We start from the raw sequence: 24,822 nt of genomic DNA on the forward strand, positions 1-24,822 counted from the left end.
TGTTCCGAAAAAGGTGGGACAGGGGCAATTTAGGACTAATAGCGATGTGACAAGTTGAAATAAGAAGGTGAGGTGAAACAGGTGAGGCAATTGTCTAATCACTGTATATAAGGAGCCTCCAAAAAAGGTCTAATCCTTCAAGAGCAAGGATGGGTCGAGGCTCGCCAATCTGCCAACAGATGCATCAGAGAGTAATCCAACACTCTGAGAACATTCCCCAAAGACAAATCAGTAGGATTTTGGCCATTTCACCTTCTACAGTGCACAATATAATTAAAATATTCAAGGAATCCGGTCAAACCTCGGTGCGTAAAGGGCAAAGCCGAAACCCACTTCTGAATGCGCGTGATCTCCGATCTCTCTGTCTTAAAAACCGTCACGAGTCTGTAATGGATATCCTGATATGGGCTCGGGAATACTTTGTAAACCTTGCTACTGTGCTTCCCCTTAGGAGACCAATATGTTATGAAATTGTTAAGAGAGCCGCATGTAAAATTCCTGTGTGGAAAATCTCTGACCAGTTCGTCCAACGTCATAATTTGTGTAACTAAACAGTGTCAGATAAAGAAGTGTTCCTCACGGACCTGTTTGTTTTTCTGCCCTCAGTGCAAATACCATTCTGAAACGTCACGTCCAGTAGATTTGTGTCCTAATCCCTAGGTTAATGTGTAACTTTGGAGAAAAGCCGTGATTTCAGAGGTTTTTAAAATCTGAGAGCAAGACTCACTGCAACTCATTTCAGCTGGAAATTCAACAGCACATATCAAGGTAAGAAAAACTTCTCTCCGATATGTGACTGATCTTTATCTTATTACGAAAAAGGTCATTAAATGATTTGAATAAAACTGCTCATTTTTGGCTAACATATACGGAACTATTTAAAACCTGCAACAGTGTCTGTTCAGAATATTAAAGACTACAGAATCAGTTTGATCATAAAGTTGTTCAATTTATATACTTAGTCATTAGACACAGGAAGGAACTAATTATACAGTATGCAATTAAAGTGTATACACATCTGTAAAAATATTACTGGACTTCCCACATTCATGAATCACATAAAAAATGTATGATTGAAAGACTAAAATGCTGATTTCAGGAACTAACATTACTCCTACGTACAAAAATAACTATTATTTTTAGCATAATTAAATCATAGTACTTTTACTTGAGTTTTTCTTTAAAAGATATATTTAATGAATTTAATGAATATTTAATTTTTCATCACTATTACAGAGTACAATAAATAAAATAAATTCATGTAACCCCAGAAGACCAAACCACTTAGAAGACAGTATGTGCAGAATATAAAACAACAACAACAACAACAACAACAAAAACCAAATCAAAACAAACCAGTTTCCTGCTGAAAGTCTACACTTGCTTAGTCAGCAACAGCAGTGTCTGCGAAGGTGGAGACAATTTATGAAACATCTTCAGTTTGAAATGTTTCAAAGGAAATAGTGTGATAACGATCTGCCAATTATGCTAGCCAAAACCCTTAGAGATATTAGTGTTTCACAGCCATTTAGTCATTAGTTAGCTGCATGTTTTACAGTATGAAACCTCAGTTTTAAGATGCAACTTCGATATTCATTAGAGATTTCCTGCTGTGATAAGCATGTTCATAATATGTTGTTTCGTTATGTTGCAATAGCCTATAGGTAACACTCATCTTTGCTAGATATCTAGCAATGTAACTAGGAACATGTATAGATTAACATGAGCTAGCAAACTAGCTAAGGAATCCAGAAAGCTACTAAAACCCCAACAGCATTTACCTAAATTAGCTTGTCAGCTAATGTTTTACAATAGCAATAGTTTTACTTAAGTCAGTGTGTTTTGTCCTCTTTCTGCCACTGCTGGTTATACCTTCAAACCAAACACTTGAGTCATATTTGTTCCTCTCATTGTTTACTCTGAGTGATATGGGTTGAGGCTCTGCTGCCAGCTTGGTCATTAACCTCAAACATGGCTCACTAGCACGCAGAAGTGGGGGAATGTAATGCTTTTTTTCCCTTTTCTTTACACATTCAATTAAAAGTGCAATTACTCCTCTAAATAAATCCTCTGGTAAAAGTTAAAATTACAGCTTCAAGTTCAACTTCACTCATATGGTAGTAGGAGTATTGTTATAATGTAAAATGTTAGTGTAAAATTCTAAGCGCATAATAAGTCTCACAAAACATAGTCAGCATGTTTGCAATGTGTAAATATCAAAAGGTGGAGCAATTATGTAATTGTACTTTGGTAGTATATTTCAGGATCCATTTACTGGAGTTTGAGTTTGATGGTATCCTTGGGTGTATCCTGTCGCAGCATCAGTCAAATTATCAAATGGAAATTTTTGAAAATGATCAAATTACATTCCTGTTAAAGAACACGTTTATTACTTCCAAGGGCTTGTTAACATCCAGTCAAGTCCATACCAATTTGTAGGACTCAATTTTGCATGCCTGGTCTCACTTATCATAAATCAAATGAATTTTTAATACAAAATTTTTGGAGAAAAAACAATTAAGTAATAAAACAAACAATTAGGTTGATGTCGGATTTCCATAAGAAAAGATATGACCGATAACCCTACGTCTAATTGTAATCTTTGTAACTTTTCATACACATTGTGTTGGAAAAAGTCCTAATTCAATGAAAATTATTCACTCATTCTAATTAAATACGAGTACTTTTAGTCGTGTACTCTAATTTTTATAATTTTAAGCTTAACTTCCACTTTTAATTATATTTAAGATAATACTCGTACTTTTTTCACTCTTTTTGACTGACTGTTTTAGGTCCTTCCCTGAGATTTTTGTCAAACTACCAAAGGAAGATGAAACTGTTTCTTCTAATGCTTACCTGCTTTGCAATGGGACTGGCCAACCGTGTTTATATCCATCCCTTCTCCCTCCTTGACTCTGGTGATGTAACCTGTGAGTTCACCAACAGTAAAGACAAGGGGCCTTTAGAGACCATTCGTTCTCTGACACCCATTCAAGACGGGACGGAGCCGGATCCCAGGCCTACAATCGGAGAACTAAAAAACCTCACCCGATGGACTGCTGTGGTGGCTGAACTGCAGAACTCTCAGGGCCTGCGAATGTATCAGGCACTCAGCCGCAAGCAAGAGAAAGTTAACGTACTTTTCTCTCCTTACGCTTCCTTTGCTACCCTGTTAACTTTGTACCTTGGAACCTCCAAGAGTACTGCTAATGACTACCAACAATTCTTGGGACTCATCTGGAATACTGAGAAGCCTGGTTGTGTGAAAGCTATAAATGGACACAAGGTACTGCGTGCACTTAATGCCATTAGCTCAGTAATCGACGGACCTCAAGATGAGCTCAGAACCCGTGTTTGGACCTTTGTGAGTAGTGATGCCGACTTGTCCAAAGACTTTGTGCGTGGCATTCAAGAGTTTACAGACACCTCTTTTATTCGAGCAGTGAACTTCTCCCAGCCCAAGGAAGCTGAGGCACAAGTCAACTTGTTCATACAGAAGACATCCCACAGCAAGGTTGAGAACCTTTTTAAAGATATCAGCCAGTCAACAAACCTGCTGTTTGCTACCTCTGTGCATTTTAAAGGTGGGTCTTTAAGGTAATCTTTGACTGGAGCTTAAGATCAAATCGAGACCTTATAAAATATTTCATGCCTTCATACACTAGAAAAAAGGGAGCAGTCATTGGATAGTTAGAAGAAGCCTTTATTTGTCACACACACACACACACACACACACACACACACACACACACACACACACACACACACACACACACACACACACACACACACAGACACACACAGACACACACAGACACATTATAGCACAGTGAAATTCTTTTCTTCACATATCCCAGCTTGTTAAGAAGTTGGGGTCAGAGTGCTGGGTCAGCCATGATACGGCACCCCTGGAGCAGAGAGGGTTAAGGGCCTTGCTCAAGGGGCCTACAGTGGCAGCTTGTCAGTGCTGGGGCTTCTGATCAGTAATCCAGAGCCTTAACCGGTGAGCCACCACTGCCCCATGAGCGCTAGATTTCTAAAAGGGCCGGAAGAGTGGTAAAGTATATGCAGAGTTGCTGCCTCATAGATCCAGGGTCCCCAGTTCGATCCTGAGCTTGGGATTTTATGTGCATGAATTGGCTACAGTATATTGCCCCTAGATGTGAATGTGTGTGGAGGTGTGTCCAATCAAGGAGATGAAGTAACATCCTACAGTCATTTGGTGCTGGAAATATATTGTTGTATGGGTGGATAGATCCTTTGCTTACTCTCAGGAAATGTGTAATCATTTGAAATGTAATCAATCATTCATAGGTAACTGGAGGACAGCTTTCCAGCCCGAAAAGACAACCGTGCAAGATTTTCAGATTGACGATATGTCCACTGTGAAAGTACCTCTCATGACGCACACTGGTGACTACATGCACCTCAATGATCCTGACAAGAAGTGCACTGTAGTCAAACTCGGCCTTAGCAAGCGGACCTACATGCTACTGGTGCTACCCAGTGAGAAAGCCAGGCTGCAAGACATTGAAAATCAGCTACAGGCAGACACCATATCTACATGGCATAAACATCTAAAGGAGCAGTAAGTAGCTTCTTTGAGCACTACGTTGAAGAGTTACTCAGGGTTAAACATATTTTAACAGACAAAAGTAATCAAACTGATGCGAGTTGAACACTAGTCCAAGGTTCAGCCCCACAGCACAGGAGTTAGCCTTGGGAAATCAATAATACAGATGATGGTGCAACCCGTTGACCGACCCATATAAACGTTTACATGTAAATCTATGTTTTTGTCATTTTTGTAGATACCTAGAATTGTCCCTGCCCAAGTTCTCACTGACAGCTGTGACTGACCTGAGATCATTGTTATCTGACATGGCTCTTGATAAGTTACTTCTGGGTTCTGAAGCCAACTTTCAGAGATTCAGCACCAAGGGCAATTTCACCATCGACAAGGTAAATCTTTTATGAAATAAAGCAGGTATCAGACTAAAATCCAACCCAGTTAAACGAGTTCAGTTTATTTTAACATCAACCACATTGGTTGGACCTGAACCTGGATTCAGAATGCTACATTTCAGATCCAGTCGTAATAGTTATAAAGAACTCCCACTATTTTGGAATATAATTTCAAACCAATTAAAACATTTCATTTAAGCTTCTTTACCTCATATCTGACAGGTTATCAACAAAGTGCTTTTTGAGATGTCAGAGGAAAGAAAGGAGGTTCCGAACAAGTCGCAGGATGACAGAGTTCCTCTGAGAGTCACCGTGGACAGACCCTTTCTTTTTACCATTGTAGAGGGCAACACTAATGCTATACTCATGCTGGGAAGGATACTGAACCCAAACCTGTGACCCCAATGTTACGATCCCAACTAATGTGTAATATTACTGTCTTTCATTTTCTTTCAACTCAATGTAGCTTATTACAAAATACACATAGCAAATGTTTTCTATAACATTTAACTATGTATGAAGTTAAATGTGTGCTGTTCTCACAACTGGCCAAGAGTAGGGCTAACTGACTTTCTTGAAGAAGCATGGGCTGGTTTAAAAAACAAAACAAAAAAGGAAGCCATATTCACAGTAGATATCTTTTTTACCTTCCAATGACATTACGCATTTATACAGATTATTATTTTTTTTTTTTTAAATATTGTCCTTGAGAGTTTTACTCATCTATCTTGATAAAACGGCAACACTGTACATTAACATTCCTTTAACTGACCATTTTTAACACATTAGTTCCAGCTGAATTCCAACATTAATAAATCAAATAATATAAGTACTGTATTAATTGATTTTTTTTTTTAAATAATAAACCAAATAATCAACACCTGGATATAATATGCATACCGACATGAGCCACAATGACCAACGTACACTCACCAGCCACTATTTAATAGGAATATATGTAAACCTGCTCATTCGTGCAATTCTCCCATCAGTCAATCATGTGGCAGCAGCACAATGCATAAAATCATGCAGATACACAGGGACTTTAACCGTAGCATGGTTGTTAGCGCCAGATGGGCTGGTTTGAGTATTAAAGAAACTGCTGATCCCCTGGGATTTTCACACACATAAGAGTTGCTAGAGTTTACACAGAATTAAGTAGGGGGGGTCCAGTGAGTGGCAGACTGGTTCGAGATGACAGGAACTCTACGGTAATATAAATAACAACACTTTACAACCGCACAACGTGTCGCACTTTCAGGTAGATGGGCTCCAACAACAAAAGACCACATCCTGTCAGCCAAGAACAGGAATCTGAGGCTACAGTCAGCATAGAGTCACCAAAACTACATAGAATGTTGCAGAAAAACTATCACCTGGTCTTTTTTCCCCAGTTTTTAACCTTCCACTTTCAGTGGGCTGGTGTTGTGCATTCTGAGATGCTTTTCTGCTTACCACAGATGAAAGTGTTGGTATTTGAGTTACCATTGACTTCCTGTCAGTTCAAACCAGTCTGGCCATTCTCCTCTGATCTCTCTCATCAACAAGAAGTACAAGTCTGCCTTTAGTAACCTACAATGGCTAGAGTACAAGCAGCAACATGGGTCATAACTTTCCAAGCCTTTTATTATCTTTGACAAGTTGAAATGTTACAGTAGTCTCAGCTTTGTTCAGTAGAGCATGTGAATGATAACAGTATGTTGACACGAAATGCAAAAAGCATCCTGACATGTTCTAGAGAACACAGAGCATCAACATGGCCACTTGTCTCAGAGGAGGCTCTGTGGCAGAAAACATATTTAATTCATTCTGACACACAGTGCTTAATCTTATGACATCATTTTCACAAGTCACAAGGTGTCATTTCAATGGTTTCTGAAACATAATGGCATAGTAGGCCCCTGCCAGTACACTCCAAAAAAAATCCTTATTATATTCAGTATTTAAGTTGCATATCGTTATCAATCCCTTCGACCCCTGTTATTTAACATTTATCATTCCCAAATTGTCCAATACGATTTAACAATAAATAATATCTGACCACATGGACACATTCTTGTAGTGTGCTTCTTCATCACAGGCGGAGCTCACATTTTGAAAGTCTGTGATTTTTACCTTATAACTGCACTGAGAGAAACATGGCTGTGAGACATTGGGGAAACCTTTTTGTTTTCCCCCACGTAACCTCTGTGAGCATCTACCTGCAGAAGTGCTGGGGACCAGGAAATTCCCTTCAACCTGAAGGGTGAGCCTTAAGAGCCAGCCTGCTCTGCTGTGGCGAGATCCCGCGCCTCCCGCACCAGGTCCAGCAGAGCGGAGAACATAGTGATGTCGCTTGGCTGGAGACCCATCTTCTGAATCTGTTAAAGGAAACACCAATTGCAGCAATATGAATGTGTTGTAAGCTTAGTGTGCACCTTCGGTTTCAGCAACATGAATGATAAAAAATAAAAATAATAATAAATAAATAAAAACGGTTACAAAACGAACGTTATTTTTGTCTGCTCCGCATTCCAATCCGTGTCCATATTATGTTTCACATAATAATAAAACTGTCTACAACTGTAGTGAAAGACATCCATCCATCTTCTATACCACTTATCCTTCCTTCAGGGTCACGGGGAAACCTGGAGCCTATTCCAGGGAGCATGGGGCACAAGTCAGGGTACACCCTGGACAGGGTGCCAATCCATCGCAGGGCACACTCACACACACATTCACACACCCATTCATACACTACGGGCACTTTGGACATGCCAATCAGCCTACCATGAATGTCTTTGGACTGGGGGAGGAAACCGGAGTTCCCGGAGGAAACCCCCGCAGCACGGGGAGAACATGCAAACTCCGCACACACAGGGCCACGGTGGGAATCGAACCCCCGACCTTGGAGGTGTGAGGCGAACGTGATTAATGAAAGACATTTACCTACTTATTTGTAGATTTTTACAGATCTGATCATCATCATTACAGTACAAAATTTGCCTACATACTTTTATTACTGACATGAAAAGAAAATATCAAATTTGTCTGCCCAGACGGAAACACAAAATACTCAATATACATATATAAACATTATTTGATAGCCCACATACTGAAAGAAAAATATTATAATGGTGACTCATCCTACCCTGAATGACCTTTCCGTTCATACAAAAATGCAAAAACACGCTCTGTATAAAAACAAAAAGCGCATCCCATTTTAATTCTCCCACTCAGATCTACCTGGACATTTTGGTTGCACACAGATGGCACATCAACAGTGGAGGTGATTTTGAGGAGAGGTACCATGACTTGGCTAATTTGTTCGGAATATGCACCAGGCAACAAAAAAAAATTAAATTATTATTATTTTTTTTTAAAAACCACACGCACACGTCAAACGTCTGGTGTGATACTATGTTCAAGGAATTAAACGCCTCCTGTGTGATGCCTCCTCATTTTTTTATTTTTTGTTTACCATGGTCAGCATGGTCCTGCCTTCTTCAGTGCCAAACAAAAGTAACCTGCTGTCAGAAACAAATTACTTTAAGTAGCAGAGTTACGGGCAAATCACCATGCTGACCTATTTACAAAATCATTATTATTATGTTACCTTGATTTGTATCGATCATTGCCCTTTAACTCGATACACTGATCCAAATATTCGTTACACCTCTAGTACGTGTGTGGTACTTTGAGCTGAAGGTACCTGCTCTCCGAGGTACTCTACATCCAGGGCCAACTGCAGACGGATCTTGCTGTCGTCTGAGGGTCCAATGTTGGCTCCTGCTGTGCTGGTTGTGGCCGTTTTTCTTGCCTGTTTCAGCCTCTTCAGACTCTCCTCCATTTTCCGCACAGAGCTCAGCACATCAGATATGGTCTCAAAGTATCTGAGATAATATTGAGATATTATGAGACACTGTATCATGATGTAGTATGAACCGACATTTACATATATACCTGTGAGTGCAGTCTGAAAGGGCAACACGGAGCCACTCCTGGATGATGGAGGCCTTCACCACTCCTGTGGAGTCAGTGAGCAGCTGGTGTAGGGGTTGCAGAGCATTATCCATATAAGCTGAGGCTCTGGTGGGCACCTCCTTTTAAGGATGACAATTATAACTTTTTTTTTAACAAATACGTCAAGGGTATTTAGCAGAAAACTGAAAATGTTAATATAGAAAAGAGAAAAACATTTTACTTGCTAACACTTGGCAAATTATAACAAATAACATCCCTTGTAAAATATAGTAGATTTGAATGTTGCCTCAGCATCTCACAGTCATTCATTTATGGTATTTATGTTAGGGTTCCCCAACTCTGACCCTGGAGTGCAGGATTCAAGAGTGGTGATTTCCCTGCTCGATCCCAACCTACCAGACCGCTCAGCTGAATCAGGCATCTCTAAACAGGATTACTAGACTCGATCTGGAGCTGGGGAAACCCTATACTATAGTCATTACAGTGCCCTGTTCACAACAGACCTTATTGGTCCTTCTGTAAAGTCGGGGAACTTCAGATGCGTTTTTCAGGAAGCGGAAGCTCCTCTCGGTCAGATTCTGAATCATTCTGCTGTTCAGTGTTGGAACGCACCCGGACAAAGCTGCTTTAGAGTCGTCCAAGGCATCTGTGGGTTCAAAAGCAGACAGATGGTATAAGGAATAGCTCTAACATGAGCACCTTTGTTATTTGATATCAAATCTAGACATGTAAACACAGACAGTTACCTGATACAAGTCCAAGGTTTTGGAACCCAATTTCCTTCAATCTCTCCTTCACCATATTAGAGATGTCAGGAACCTGAAACCACAATATGTATGATAACATGAACAACAAAGACTCGTCCAAGGCCAAGATGTTCAGACATCAGAGTGTGTTCAATATTTGTCATAAAAAAATACTGTGAAGTGTAAAATCTGTGAAGCTTTTAGAGGTTTCTGAAGTTCATGTGGCATTAAAGACCCCGTGGAGTGCCTTGACATGCACATCATTATTTGATGTGTTGACGTAATTTCTAATGAAACAGGAATTCCGGGCGGGACAGAGTGGCTCCGCCGCCTTTTTAAAAAATGCCAATAGGATTTAGCTTACCTCACAGCATGGGCTAAGCCGTAACTGACAGTTAATATCATGGATTTTTATAGTGTGTGTGTGTGTGTGTGTGTGTGGGGGGGGGGGGGGGGGGGGGTGCGCATATATCTTCTGAACGCTAATTCCATCATTGTTCTGGATCACACTATCTTACAGATAACCTTAAGGCCAACATATTCATACTAAAAGCCACAAAACTATCATTTTGATTTCAGGGGGACTTTAAGGCAAGCTAGCTAGTTTAATCTTGAAGTTCAATGACTACACAGTTCTATCTTTTGTCTTACTACAGTAGAACTAATAAACCCTTAGGATAAGTGGTTAAACATCTTCAAGATGCGAAATTCTCTATACCAGGAGTTCTCAAACTTTTTACAGTCAGGAACTGGAACTGTCTTCCACTCTGAGAACCACTGCTCTGCACAGTGTTGTCCCATTGGTACCTGTTCCTGTAACTGATCCACGTCAGCAGCAATGAAAACAAGCTGTCTGGTGGACAGGACTGTAGGACCACCACTCTCGCTGTCTGCGTCCTGAGAAGTGCGGCTCGAAGTGGAGGAGGCGGAGCTTGGGAGAGGTCTTGTGACTTCTTTGGTGGTTTCTGAAGGCGAAGTTTTTAATAGGACCTAGAGGAATGCAGAGAAAGGAAAGAACGTGATAACACCACAAGGTGGAGCCAACGGTCACATCTTTAATTTGGCTGTTGTGAAGAGAATAGCATGTAAGAGGGAATGTCTGCTCCTGCTGATTGCTGTAACTGCTGTACCTCAGTGAGAAAGGTGGCATAACGGGAGAGGAGCTGCAATGTTAGTTTCCAGAACCGATGAGCAAGAGGGGGCAGGTAGATGCGCTCTGCCCAACACCTGCATACACAGCTCCATAACACTTCAGTCACCTGTAGTCGGTAGTGGCTCCCAGCTATATTATATACACATCAAATATCATACATAAACATACACATATTACTACACTTATTAGGACTTTCCACTGACAATTACTAAGGCAGCTAATTAATGTCATATCTACACCTAATCTAACCCCATCTCGAACCTTGTGCAAATTTTATCCGCACCAAGAAATAAAAACATGCCCACACACCCATAAACTAATTCCATTAATAAATAAATAAATAAACAAACAAACAAACAAACAAATAAATAAATAAAAGTCATAATCTGATGTGATGCAAGGAAGATTTTGCACAACATTGCAAACTAAGCAGATTTCCTCAGGCTCGTTCATAGTTTTCGTTTATTCAGCAATTTTTTTTTTTTATTTCTCTGCATGACTGCTTGGAGACTAACCGGGAGCTGCTTTTAATCCATCCGCGGTGGCATTTTCCAAATACCCAGCAATCTCCTTGTACCTGAAAAACACATCCAGGGCAAGAGTTTAATGAAGACTGTAGCTGCAAATTTCTTAAATAATGGTTAATAATACGACGAGTTGTTTTACAACCACGAAAGGCAATTTTTTATACCCATTTATTTTTGTGATTTTGGGTTGTCGATTAATTTGTAACGTTCAAACTGTTCAAACGTTCAAACCAAGACTAATCCCTGCCAATTGCACAAGACACCTACACAATTTGATCCCTTCTGGCAAACAGTAGGGTTCAGCAGGATGGACTTAACAATGAGCCGAGGCTCAAAATAAACAACCCAGAGGACAGACTATCCAACTCCTACACGTCGACTGATTCAGCTTTAATAATTCAATTTCACAAAATCCATTTTCATCTTTTTCTATGGAAAATAATTACCATGTTTTAATTTGTCAGCCAATTTTTTTTCAAATTGACAAGTATCTTAAAACTTTTCTTGAAATACAGAATTAGTAACTAGAAATCGAATGACATTTGCTCTAATAGTTAGAATAAAAACATAGTTTAAAAGTACAGAACAGCAAAAGTACAGACAGTGATTTTGTAATGTAAAGGTCTGAAAATCGCAGCCTAGAATATTCACAAGTTTTCCCCAAATACCAGTTCAAATAACTGGCAAATAAATGTTATATAATAAATTAATAACAGATGTTTAAAGATAAGGGTGCCCCCCACCTTATTATAACAATAATTCTTATATTATTATTATTTTTATTATAAGTAGCAGTAGTTTTGGTGGCATGTATTTAAATGCACTTAGTATTTTTAAATATACCAAAAAGCCTGTTAGAATCCACCTGTAAGCATGTTTTACAGGATGACTGAAAGAACACGCAGCAGGGACCTGCACAGCATCACTCACCGCAGCTGAAAGTACACAGGGAGGTTCCACTTGTTGTGGAAGCTTTGATAGGACGGGTGTGCTCGGAGTCTCTTTACACTCGCCTGAGATCCACACTGCCTTTCAAACTTCCGCACAAAGTCCATGCTAATGCAGTACCTCTGCACAACAAAAGGAATGTCTGTGAGGGTTAACAGTCATTCAAGTCATGCTGGATGTCCCATAGTAATATGTCCTTGCAACTGGACTCCTATTTCATATAATGAAGACATTTCAAGGAATCATGAGTTCAGTTTCTTGGTAGGAAAACCCATGTGAACTGACACTGAACTAACCCTGATCTTCTAAAGACAGAAACAAGATTGCATATAGAAAAGGTGGAGAAAAGATTGGAAGCAAGACCAAGCCAATTGTTCAGTTATGTGGATGACATCTGGTGAAGGTGGAGGCCTTCATGTAACGTCAACTTATTTTCATAATTAACTTCTATTGTTAGCTATAGTTGCTGTGGTGAAGTTACCATAGGTAGAAACAGTCATTTGAAAACATCACCACCACACACATTCTGAACAGAGAAGACTACTGGTTTGAAAGCGTTATAAGTAAGGCCAAACTGGAACATCAGTTTCTTAACAGCAGTATCTGCAACACATACAACACCTTTTTATAAAGTTGCCTCGTATGTTTACCCCAGCGGTTTCATACTCATTCCCAACACCAGTGACATAGGTCATAATGTCATAGGTGTGAATCACACATGGTGTGTGTGTGTGTGTGTGTGTGTGTGTGATATATATATATATATATATATATATATATATATATATATATATATATATATATATATATATATATATATATATATATTACACGCACATACATAAAATGGAAAATTCCATCCCATCGTTCAGCAGAAATGAAAAAACCCCTTGTATATGCATCTAAACATCTTCATAATAACAAAAACCCACTCACCAAACTGAGTACTTACACATCAATGATTTCACCTTACTAACACAAACAGACAGTGATGCTACTTACACCATCAGCATCATATAAGGCTTTAAGTGAGACTGAAAATGATTAGATGGAATGAATCATGCAGAATCATGTGTGTGTGGTTTTACCTCATAAAAAGCATCTGGATTACCAGGATTAAAAAGAGAAGGGATTCTGCCTTCAACGCCTTTAATGGCCTCTGGCCAGACAGAGTTCACGAGGAAGTCATACCCAGGAACAATGTCAGCTTTGTCACTAAGTATAAAGATTACACAATGTTATGAGTACAATACAAAACATCCTTCTCATAATCTACAGACTGGACATATGCGTGGTAAACCATTCACACGGGTAAATTAGCAATTTCCTAATACAAGAAGCTCTTTTGCACATAATTCACAGTTTTTTAAAGTCTGGTTACTCTCAAACATGAAAAGAGTGTGCAAGTGGGCCTCGTGGAGGAAAAGGATGGAATACGTCTACAGTAGGCGCAAGCCCATTTAACTATTGCAATTTCTCAGAGCATGACATTCACTGGGTTAGAAAAAATAAAACACACTTGCATAGTACCTAAAAGATCTTTAAGAAGTGTCACTTTTTTTTTTTTCCAGCCGTGTTTGTTAAACCAGCTCCATGTTTACTCAACATGATCCCTGCAAGCAGAAAGCTTAGGCAAGGATAGAAATTAAATCAAAACATTTCTACGTTGTTTTAGTGAAACATTTATTTTTGTATTAAATCACAGGTATATGTTGTAGGCAGAAAATCCTGTTTGGGTCAAAAAAGATTTTTCACCATTTATGTTACTGTTTCTCAGAAGTCAATCATAGAAACATATGAGGAGTTTTCCCAGACCTTCAACAAATATTTGTTTGGGTGTTACCAGAGCTTATGCCAAACAGTGTCCTTCCAAGAAAGGCTCAAAGGCAAGGCTTTAAAGATTAGTTTAAAAAAAAGAAAAAAAAAAAGGGTAATTTAATTACCCTGAAAGTGGCAGAAATCATAATAGAAACATAAAAGTCTAACAGCCGCACTATGCCGGATTTTGCTGAGTCATCATGAGTTTCTCAAGCGCTGATGTGCTATTCTTATAAATAACTCTGGGACTTAATAGGCTGCCAAAAATAGAACAAGCATGTCAAATACAGTGTGATGACATTGTTCATCATGTTACCTAGAAAAGGTCCCTCCGGTGACCTCCCGGAGTAATCGGCAATGATGAGGCACAAACTCCAGAACCTTTGCGTACATCATTTGAAGGCCGTTAGGGCTGGACTTTACAAACTGTTCAGTTATGACCTGTGACATAAACAACGAGTCATTCAAGCTGCAAAATCTCATCAGGTGTGTAGATACACAAAAAGAAGAGCTACAAGGGGAGCATGTATTTAAATGTATAGTAATACCTTACATTTAATCTAGTGTAATAATAGGGCATAATAGTAGTATGCACTTGTGTGTAGTGTATGAGTGTAGAGTAGCGAAATAGATTAAATATACCTCTTCCATGTATGGCTTGACTAAGACTTGTCCCACCAGTGCCTCAGCGTCTTTGGTCTTGTCGATAGTGGCGTAAGTGCGCAGGCAGTGACGCACAATGGCCACGTTTGACGTTTGTAAGCCCTGAATCAGCAGACCCTCAAGAGACTGCTGTAGCATGGAAGTGATACCAGCGATCCTCTGAAACACACAACACAATCACACGGCTCACAATCAGTTTCAATTAGCTGTTTTCCTTTCAATTTGTACAAACTGTCGATTTTTTTATTCATCAGCCACATTTTTACTTCTGATTGTTACTGTGGTGTCGTACATAGCATCTGTTTCTACTTGCCTGAAGTATGGGAGTGTGATGTCAATAATGCTGATATTGTGAAAAATTATGTTGGGATATTATGTCATTAGTGTAAAGGGAAGCGCTATCTACCCTCTTCTGCATCCATGAGCTCACAGATACACACGACTGGATAGTGTCACTGTGATTGACAGGTGAGAGTGTATGCCAGCCCTACCACCCAGAGAGTACAGTCAATTTTGCTCCCTCGGCTCTCAGTTACAGATATCTGTGGCATCGCCAACAACAAGGTGAGACTTGTCATTCTTTAATACATTTTCAAAAAGTAATTGCTGGCAAATTGCTGAGGTATAAAAGGAATAAACCATGATGCCGTGTCCTGTTATAGGAAAATCAGGTTCATGTTGGTAATGGAAGCATCTTTACCGCTAGCTTTTTGTGCTGACACTGGAAACTCCTTCCATTACTGTTAAACAAATGTCTCCTTACAGAAAAGCATGTCAAAGCTGAGCTCACCGGGCGCACTTTGTCCAGCAGGGGCATGCCTTTGCTCTGGACAGCATGGAACTGCAGCTGGTTGAACTCAGTGGCGATCCGCTCGAGAATCTGACCCGCTACCAGAGGACTTCATGTAAAACCAAAGAAAGACTGATGTTACAGAACAAAAAAGGCTGTGTTTATGTGCAACAAAACACTGACTAGGAGATAATGATATAATTAGAGCATCTAAGATTCAGTAATTAAATCTACTACACATGGCTTAACAGAGGCTGAAATTACTATACTAATCTCTTATTTTCTTAATTCCAGATTATTATTCTTGCAAGGCCTCTGCATCACTGACTACGTTTACATGGACAGCAATATCTAATTATTGACCTTATTCTGAATAAGACAATATTGTGATTAAGGTGTTTGCATGAGTTGCTTTGAGGATGTTCCTTTCATGTTCCCGTTTTACATGTTATAGAACATAGATCGATTAACAGAACACGTCATTACGTCCCCACGGCACGCCAACCGACGTTCCCTCCAGAATTTCACGTATCAACATACGTCTTCGTTACGGTACCGTATACAGTTTTGGGTGTTTCATTTAAAATTTTACGAAAGCTTCAAGTGTGGATAATTATTTGTCATGCTGTACGTGCAAGTAGATGACTGCTTGAAGCCGTGGGTTGCAACTGAAACCGTGTACTTACCTACTATATAGTAGCCGAGATACATGTATTTCACCTACTATATAGTAGGTAAGTACGCGGTTTGGGACACAGCTGTGCTCTCTTGTTTGCCATAAAACGGTTGTGCACTGCTGTGTGTGTACGTGTTCTGTCGAAAAATGCGGTGAAAACTCTCACACGACGTTAATAATGTGATTAAGGTGTTTACACGTCTGTAATGCGCGTCCATAATGCGACTGAAACAGGAATACTCCACATGTCTTAATTAAATTTGTGTTTACTTCGAGTATGACTTTAATCGGATTAAGGTCATCAAAAATTGCTGTTCACATGGTAGTTTCTTAATCAGAGTATTGTCTTAATCGGGTTAATCTCAGATTATTGTTGTCCATGTAAACATCAAACCAGCATCAACAGTCAAATTTACCTGCTTGTTTCGAGAGAAGTGGTGTCTTGGGCATTTTGGGAGTGTAAGATTTTCTCAATCTTCTCCACCGATCGAACCACTTGCATGAGTCTTAATACACAAACCTAATGTGAAGTCCAGGAAATGAGATACATTATACAAACACCATCAATTTACCCTTGCCAATAGGTTCGTAAATCATATAATAAAAACTAGAACCACACCTTCTTCTTTTGAATGTCATCTTGCTTGGTCAACTGTGTGTCTATAGCTTGGATAACTTCATTGACAGATGACCTTAGACTCTGTACAAGCCAGAACGATGCAAAAGTGAGGCAGAGCATTTAAGACTTAACGAACAAAGAAATACAAAATTCCTACTGCAGAAGAAAACGCATCATTCTGCAAAACCATGGCGCTAAAACGGTTTACCAGCACTTCTTCTCGCAGCTGGCCAAGCGGGACGGAGAGCTGGTTGAGAGCTTTATCCATTCCCACCTAAACAAACAACACAGAAAGGAGACAGAATAAACAGAAACTCAACACATAATACAGATCAAATACACACTTACTTGCACCTACAAAAACTAAGGATGGCACCTTTACAGATTTTTTCCACATCGTAAATACGAGTTATGCCGTTATACCACTATTGATGAATAACAGGATTGGCATACAAAAATGCTGCGCTTATTAATTATTATGAATTATTATTAGGAAATTATTTTTTTCCCCCTATTAGTTTCATAGTGGCTACTGATGACAGCTGAGGTAAAAGGCAATAGGTGTACTTTTTTTTTTTTGCCAATTCCTGCCCACTTGCTTGCTCTCGCCATCACACTACAGCTACCAGCCAGGGTGGGTGAGGGTTAGCACGTTTCCTCCGAGACACGCAAAGCCAGCCACCGCATCTTTCCAAACTGCTGCTCATGCTACATCACACGGCAGCATAACACACTCAGAGGAAATCTGCCCTCACCCACATACATGAGTCCTGGATTGTTGTGGTATCATTGGGATTCCAACTAAGTCTAAACATACCAGATTTGTGGACAAGTTGACAAAATCGGCATAATCTTTATTGATGAGCTCGACCATGGCCGTTTTGAGGAGCCTGTAATAGTGCTCCAGGTCCTGGCGCATCTCCTCCAGCTGGACGCGCTTTCTGCAGTCCGCCACGAACTTATCCACGTCAAAATCATCCTGAAAATTCACAGAGATACATCCAGACACACTGAAACTCATCTCCCACACTTAGGTCGTCCTTGTTCTAGATGTGAAACTCTTCTGCATGGTAACATTAAATGCACATAAACAGTTGTGTGAAATTGTATGGCACATATCAAGAACTTGATACGCACTTAAAATTACAGGAGCACTTTACTAGAAATTTAGTTGTCTTTAGTTATTTAGAGCAATTAGTTGCTTATGACAAGAAAAAACAGTTACACAAATGGCGATTTCAGTCACTGTTGTTTTGAGTTTTTTAGGTAAACTGCATCTGTAACATGGCTCTCAACATACTCTCTTGAAAGTTTGTAGTTTAGATAAAAGATACTAACATGTCTACTCTTAAACTGTACTAATAAAAATATAAACGCAAGAGTAATAAGTTTGCTCCACTAGGTTTGTCCACTCGCCACCATCGCAAAATCTGAAAGTTATCCATTTTGCATAAGGCTTTAAGGTCCGCCCACTTGGCAGAATCATATATTGTCATAAGACACTGAAAAGCTTGCCTCCTGCTATAAATATTGCTTTATGTATCATCATTATACCAATGTAATCCTCCTTTATAAACATTATAAATCACACTTACTACTGGCAAATATGTGAAATCACATTTATTGTTAAACTCACTTATCTAAAAATCTTCTTCTTTTTTTTTTTCTTTGTTAAAGGCTGTAGCACAGAAGACTTTTTCTTTAGAAAAAGAATAATTCTCCACATGGAGCGGTTCGTCACTACTTAACTGAACATCAGTAAAATTAGACGGCGTCGTTGTAATTTTGTCCCTCCAGTGAACAGCGTGTTGTATTTTATCTTCAGTGAACAGAGTCGAAACGAATCAGACAGTTTACAGGAAAATGCATGGAAATACTCATTTTTGGTTTATATAAAGTATGGAAATTTACACAAACGAAGCATCGTTTGCATAACTAAATGATTTTTTTTTTTTTTTTTTTAATTGCAATACAAATAATATCAGCAATTCACTGGGAAAGTCTGACTGTGATATACAATGTTTTGATTATAATCATATTCACCTGCAGTGTCTTGTCTTAAACAGCAAAAATCTCTCTACAATGACAAGACACCAAAGTGTCCAGAAGTGCCATGTGGGACTTGTTTGTTTGCTTGCTTGGGCTGTTTACATGTTTATGGTTTAATCTCGTAAACAATAAGACTCAAGTCAATCAGGTGAGGAACAGATCAGTTAAGAAACTGTTCATCACTAAATGAATTCTCTGAAAAAGTTTGTAGCACGTTAACCATTTAAGATAATCAATCTGTCCAGCAGCAAGTAAAGGAATAAATCAGCAAATCCATATTTAAATCAGCTCAACAGAAACTTTCTTTTTAATTCATTTAAAAAAAAAGTTTTATGGTTGAGTAGTTCACTCGCTAGCTCAGTGCTAACAAACTAGATTACACTTTGAAACCCCACTGATTAAAATCAATGCTGAAGCAGTTCAAATCACAGACTTTTACATTCTATATTTTATTGTTTATTTTATTTAATGACATTCGTTCTCAGTCTGTAAAGTGCACGAAACACAACTCACTCTCTGTCTGTCTGTCTGTCTGTCTGTCTGTCTCTCTCATGTAGGAGCTAGCGTTATGTATCTGTACTAGTCACAAGCAGCCATACCTTCATAAACTCGTCTTTGTTAAAACACAAAGAGTCAGGTCCCTTCGGTAAATTCATCATTCTTAACGTCGACGACAGAACCACAGCGCGAATTATATCTTATCGCTGATACACCATACCTCTGACCATTTCTAGGCTTAACGACTGACTGAGACCAAAGCGCCTTCATTTACTTCCGCAAACATGGCACGAGCACGGATATGGTCACGTGACACCACCTAACTGGTGTCGTAGTTCGCAGCACGCGCCCTCTACCGAGATCCAGGAATAATGCAGCAGGTACAGGCTCCAGAAGCTGATCAGTTGAAGCAGGTGTGCTAGATGAGAGAGACATACAAAATGTGCAGTGCAAGGGGTCCTCCAGGACAGGTTTGAGAAGCACTGCAGTCTATATGAGTGCAACATACTCTCTTGAAAGTTTGTAGTTTAGATAAAAGATGCTTGGTTAACACAAGTCTGCTGACCAGTTGCTCATCAGTTGTGTGATCTATAGGTCATCATGCTATAGGTCAACAAAGTTAACAAATCCTAATTTATACATACATACATACATACATACATATATGTATATGTATATATATATATATATATATATATATATATATATATATATATATATATATATATATATATGTGTGTGTGTGTGTGTGTGTGTGTGTGTGTGTGTGTGTATATATATATATATATATATATATATATATATATATATATATATATATATATACACACACATATATTTTTTAAGAAAAGAAAAGACAACAGTTGTGTTCCCCCAAATGTCTATAATGCTCTATAAAACATCACAATTATCATCATCTTCATCATCATAAACAACAACAACAACAACAACAACAACAACAATAATAATAATAATAATAATAATAATAACGTTTGTTTTTTATTAGGCCCTGTTTTATTTTATTTCATTTAATTTATAGATCACTTTTGTACAGATTTTTTTGCACCTAAAGGTTTCAAGTATAGACTATATGTGTAGCTAAAATAGCTAAATTAAGAGCCTCAATAATAATCTGACAGTTATTATAATAAAATTGACTATAGTGGCTATGTTTTGGGACAGTAAATGCATTGCCTACGGCCAAAACAGCGCACCAATAATACAAATAAATAGTATGGTAAATAATAATAATAATAATACACTGCCTACAGGGGTATTCTTATTAGTATGAATTGTGTGTGAATGCATCCATAAAATCCCTCTTGGCGAGACAATATTTGACGTTAGCTTCAGAGAATAATGCTATTGGCCAGTAGCGTGAAGGCGAGTCAGGTGATTCCTAAGGAAGAGAGAGAGAGAGAGAGAGGGAGAGACGCGCCCTAAGCGGATGCTTCGGTACACGCTAGTTTTGGGTTGTCCGCTCGCTCGCGGGTCTCAGAGCCGGTTTCAGCACTACAGTCAATGGGAACAGCTCTCTTTTGCTTTGCCTCAGTTCCGTGACAGCCCCGAGAGACGCGTCGAGATCCGCGCGTGCGTTAACGGGAGTGAGGCAAGTCGTACCGCATGCTGGAGCTTCGACTCGTCACGGACTCGCTTGCAGACGCCGAAGCTCGCACCACCGTGCGCCGGCTCTGACGCGTGATGGCGGAGTGCGGGCGGAGGGCGCTGTCGCTGCTCGAGGCGGCCCGCTCGCGCTACGAGAGCCTGCAGATTTCGGACGACGTGTTCGGCGAGTCGGGAGACGACAGCAGCGAGAACCCGTTTTACAGCACCACCGGAGACTCCAACTCGGACAGCTGTGCGGAGGCGAGCGAGAGAGCGAGCGGTGCAGGGGCCGGCGGCACGCGCGCTCCTCCTCCCGGCTCGGCCTCTGCTGGACATGCGGATCTGAAAGAGGGAGAAGAGGAGGACGGATGGAACGATGTGTTACAGGACACCGACACCCCCCTCTATAAAGACACACACGGTAAGACAACGGACACGACGCGGACTCCCACAAGCCCTAACATCTGGCTTAAACGGGGGGGGGGGGGTCAGCTTTACACACATATCTGACTCTCTACAAATGTCTACAGATTAGTGAGGACATAATAATGTCCAAATTCTGCATCTCAGCCTATCATGGTCACAAAATAGCACAATTCCACAAATGTAACGTAATAGCATTAATGTAAAAATATCATTGTCAGCATTCATAAATAAGGTACCTGTGTGTTTCCCAGTGGATAGCAGTGAAGATGAAGGTCAATTATGTCCTAAATTAGTTTAAAGGTATACTTTCCTAATGGAAATATAGGTATAATTAAAGGTACAAAAGACACACCTTAAAGGGTACCACCTGATTTTGTCACTGATGGTTATGAATTTCCATATCCAGCTATGTCAGAATTCATTCATTCAGTTTCAGTCAGATCTTTTTCCTGCAAGGGTCATGGTGGATCCAGAGCCAGTTGAACTCGAGAACATTGGACGTGAGGCACGAATACACCAGTCCATCACAGGTTATGTATATTCACATGCAGAGGAAATTTGAATGTAGGCGTTCTACATACTTGCAGTTTTTTTTTTTTTTTTAGATGTAGGAGGAAAGGGAACTTGGAGGAAACCCACGCAGATGCAGAGAGAACATGCAAACGCCACACAGACACTCTACATGACCCGAATTCAGGTTCAAGCCGGGCATAGGATCAGATAGGGCTCAGATAAGGTTCTATTTGGTATTGGGATCGTTCCTGTGCAAAATGAATGCAGCCAAATTCAGACAGCTAGTCAGTCAGTGGACATGGTCTAGCAGTAAATACACTAAATACAGATCTTTCCAAATGCTGATCACAGGGTGACACATGGTGATGTCGGTGAACACACAGGATGGCACAGAAGAAATAAAAATGCTTGTAAGTCTCAAAAATATAAGCAATATGATTTGTAACCTGTAATGAATTTGTTAGGCTGCACACATTTTGCATGGCAGGAAGTTATGCCATCAGGTTTAATGCATGTGGTTAGGAGCCTGTGCAAAATGCAAATGCACAGCATACTGTAGTTGTTGTTTCATGTTATTTGGGTAAGCGTGAATGAACTCTTCACATGATATTGTGACAAAAAAGGCATGATCATGTTTAATGAGCTGATGTCTAAGAAGCATCCTTATTTCCTAATTTATCACATGGATGAGAAAGACATACAATCATAAGTAAGATAAATGTAGTCATTCTTAAAGGAAGTAAAACAAATAACTATGGTTTAGATTGACAAAGGAGGTGTGTGTGGATCAACTGTGTTAAAATGCAACAGAGTGGGCAGGCAGCTCTGACTCATTATCCTTAAAGCTTAAAATGACTGTTGTGATTCTAATAAAGCAGGCTGCTGCATTACTTAAGACACAACAAAGTGAGTAATGTGCAGATGATGTGAGTAATGTGCATATGATCAACATGATCAACCATTGTCAAAGACAAGTTCAGTGTACGAAGAAAAAAAAAAAGAAATAGCCAATGGATAGTATTATATGCGCACAAGAATAGAAAGACACTCACTTTTAAGCACTATTTAATCATGAAAAAAGTTTTGTGAAACACACTAACCACACCGTCCACTTTATTAGGAACAGCAGCATTCATGCAGTTATCTAATCAGCCGATCATGTGGCAGCAGCACAATGCAAAAAAAAATAAAAATAAAAATCATACAGATATAGGTCAAAAGCTTCATTGAATGTTCACATCAAACATCAGTATGAAGAACAGGTGTGATCTCTGTGACTAGGATCATGACGTGGTTTTTGGTACCGGATGGGATGGTTTGAGTATTTCAGAAACTGCTGGGGATTTCACACACAACAGTATGAAAAAGTTTCTGAAATGCTCAAACCGGCCCATCCGGCACCAACAACCATGTCATGATCAAAGCCACAGAGATCACTTTTTTTTTTCATTCTGATGTTTGATGTGAAAATTAAGTGAAGCTTTTGGCCTGTATCTACATGAGTTTATGCATTGTGCTGCTGCCACATGACTGGCTGATTTTATAACTGCATGAATGTGCAGGTTTATAGGTGTTCCTAATAAAGTGGACAGTGAGTATATGTTTACTATTTGTTAGTACTAGTTTATTCTATTCAGTGCATTTCTGTTGTCTAAGATGATGTGTATAGATGCTTACTAGCTAGTCAAGTTTACAGTTATATTTATTGCATTTGGCAGAACCTTTTGTCCAGTGTGACTCATGCCTGGGCCCCAGTACAAGATTTATACAATCCTAGCCAATGTTGGACATTTTTTGGTCCTGGGTTATCCCTCCTACAAGATTTGGCCAGTATAAAACACCACACACACTCAGATTATGATTATTAATCACTGAACACTGATTCCAACTCCTGGTACCTGGGATCTCACTGAATGTCTCATGAATAAACGTCACAACAAACAAGAATTACAACAGTTCAGATTGGATGCCACTGGTTATCAGTCCTTCATAAAACATGGCAGTGTTTCCCCCACACTATAAAATGTTGATCTGTACAAAAATCATTCATTCATCTTCAGTAACTGCTTCAACCTGGTCACTGCTCTGGTGGACCGAGAGCCTATCCTGGGAACACTGGGCATGAAGCTGGAATACATCCCTGGATAGAATGACAGTTTTTCACAAGGCACCAGGACACACACTTTCACACATTCAGTCACACTGAGGAGCAACTTAGCTTTGTCAGTCCACCTTCTGGCATGTTTTTGGGAAGTGGGAGGAATCTGGCATGGACAGGGGTACAACAAGAGAAACTCTGCACAAACAATATCCCAAGCTCACCAGCAGCAGTGAGTGATTCCCAAGTGAATGAAGTTCCAAGAAGAAATAAAGCATCATGATAGGTCAGGCAGATCCAGAGGGCAGAGTAATTCAGTATCAGGCAGAAGGAGTAATATGTAGCTCAACAGAGAGAGAGAGAGAGAGAGAGAGAGAGAGAGAAAGAGAGAGAGAGAGAGAGAGTACATTGTGATCAGAATACAACAGCTGGTCTAGCTAACTGTACAGCCCTCTGTAAATATTGAACATGTTTATTATTTTAAATTTGTGTTGTCACAACTGGATTGTGAGTAGATCGAAAGGGGTTAAGATAGGTAACGCGGTTGCAATCTGCCTCATTACAGAAGTGCTTGGTTGCCTACTCAGAAAAACAAATGCTTCTGCTAGTGCAAATTGGCAGCAACATTGATAGCAACAAGCAACAACACCGCCAGGAGTTATTGATGACTCTGTTTATTACACCAGAAAGAATGACTTCAATAAAAATATAAGTGAAATTTTGTTAACCTCAGAGGTTAGAAGTGTGTGCAGAAATCTTCCTTCC

General features: G+C 39.6%; 3 protein-coding genes across 3 annotated transcripts in view; 2 read left to right on the plus strand and 1 right to left on the minus strand.

Annotated features, from left to right (window-relative positions):
* Positions 1-618: 618 nt before the first annotated feature.
* Positions 619-5,818, plus strand: agt (angiotensinogen). Its single transcript, XM_017464468.3, has 5 exons — positions 619-768; positions 2,793-3,584; positions 4,315-4,588; positions 4,812-4,962; positions 5,188-5,818. Exons 2-5 carry the CDS (start codon positions 2,831-2,833, stop codon positions 5,362-5,364), a joined length of 1,356 nt encoding a protein of 451 aa, XP_017319957.1. The 5' UTR covers positions 619-768; positions 2,793-2,830; the 3' UTR covers positions 5,365-5,818.
* On the minus strand, positions 5,642-19,708 carry cog2 (component of oligomeric golgi complex 2). Its single transcript, XM_017464466.2, has 18 exons — positions 19,517-19,708; positions 17,686-17,847; positions 17,077-17,142; positions 16,869-16,949; positions 16,666-16,769; positions 15,574-15,682; positions 14,763-14,942; positions 14,437-14,561; positions 13,391-13,517; positions 12,285-12,424; positions 11,343-11,404; positions 10,805-10,956; positions 10,482-10,664; positions 9,675-9,747; positions 9,432-9,574; positions 8,908-9,047; positions 8,657-8,837; positions 5,642-7,325 (listed from the first exon to the last, which is right to left on the minus strand). The coding sequence occupies exons 1-18, from the start codon at positions 19,574-19,576 to the stop codon at positions 7,218-7,220; spliced, it is 2,196 nt and encodes a 731-aa protein (XP_017319955.1). The 5' UTR covers positions 19,577-19,708; the 3' UTR covers positions 5,642-7,217.
* Positions 19,709-20,630: 922 nt separating this feature from the next.
* The window catches only part of pgbd5 (piggyBac transposable element derived 5), a 36,839-nt gene continuing 32,647 nt past the window's right edge, over positions 20,631-24,822 (plus strand). Inside the window, exon 1 of the mRNA XM_017464155.3 lies at positions 20,631-21,441. Coding sequence (XP_017319644.1) covers positions 21,117-21,441 — 325 coding nt within the window. The 5' untranslated portion in view covers positions 20,631-21,116. The remainder of the gene's footprint in view (positions 21,442-24,822) is intronic.

This window comes from Ictalurus punctatus, chromosome 3 (assembly GCF_001660625.3).
Source record: "Ictalurus punctatus breed USDA103 chromosome 3, Coco_2.0, whole genome shotgun sequence".
NCBI classification, from domain to species: domain Eukaryota; kingdom Metazoa; phylum Chordata; class Actinopteri; order Siluriformes; family Ictaluridae; genus Ictalurus; species Ictalurus punctatus.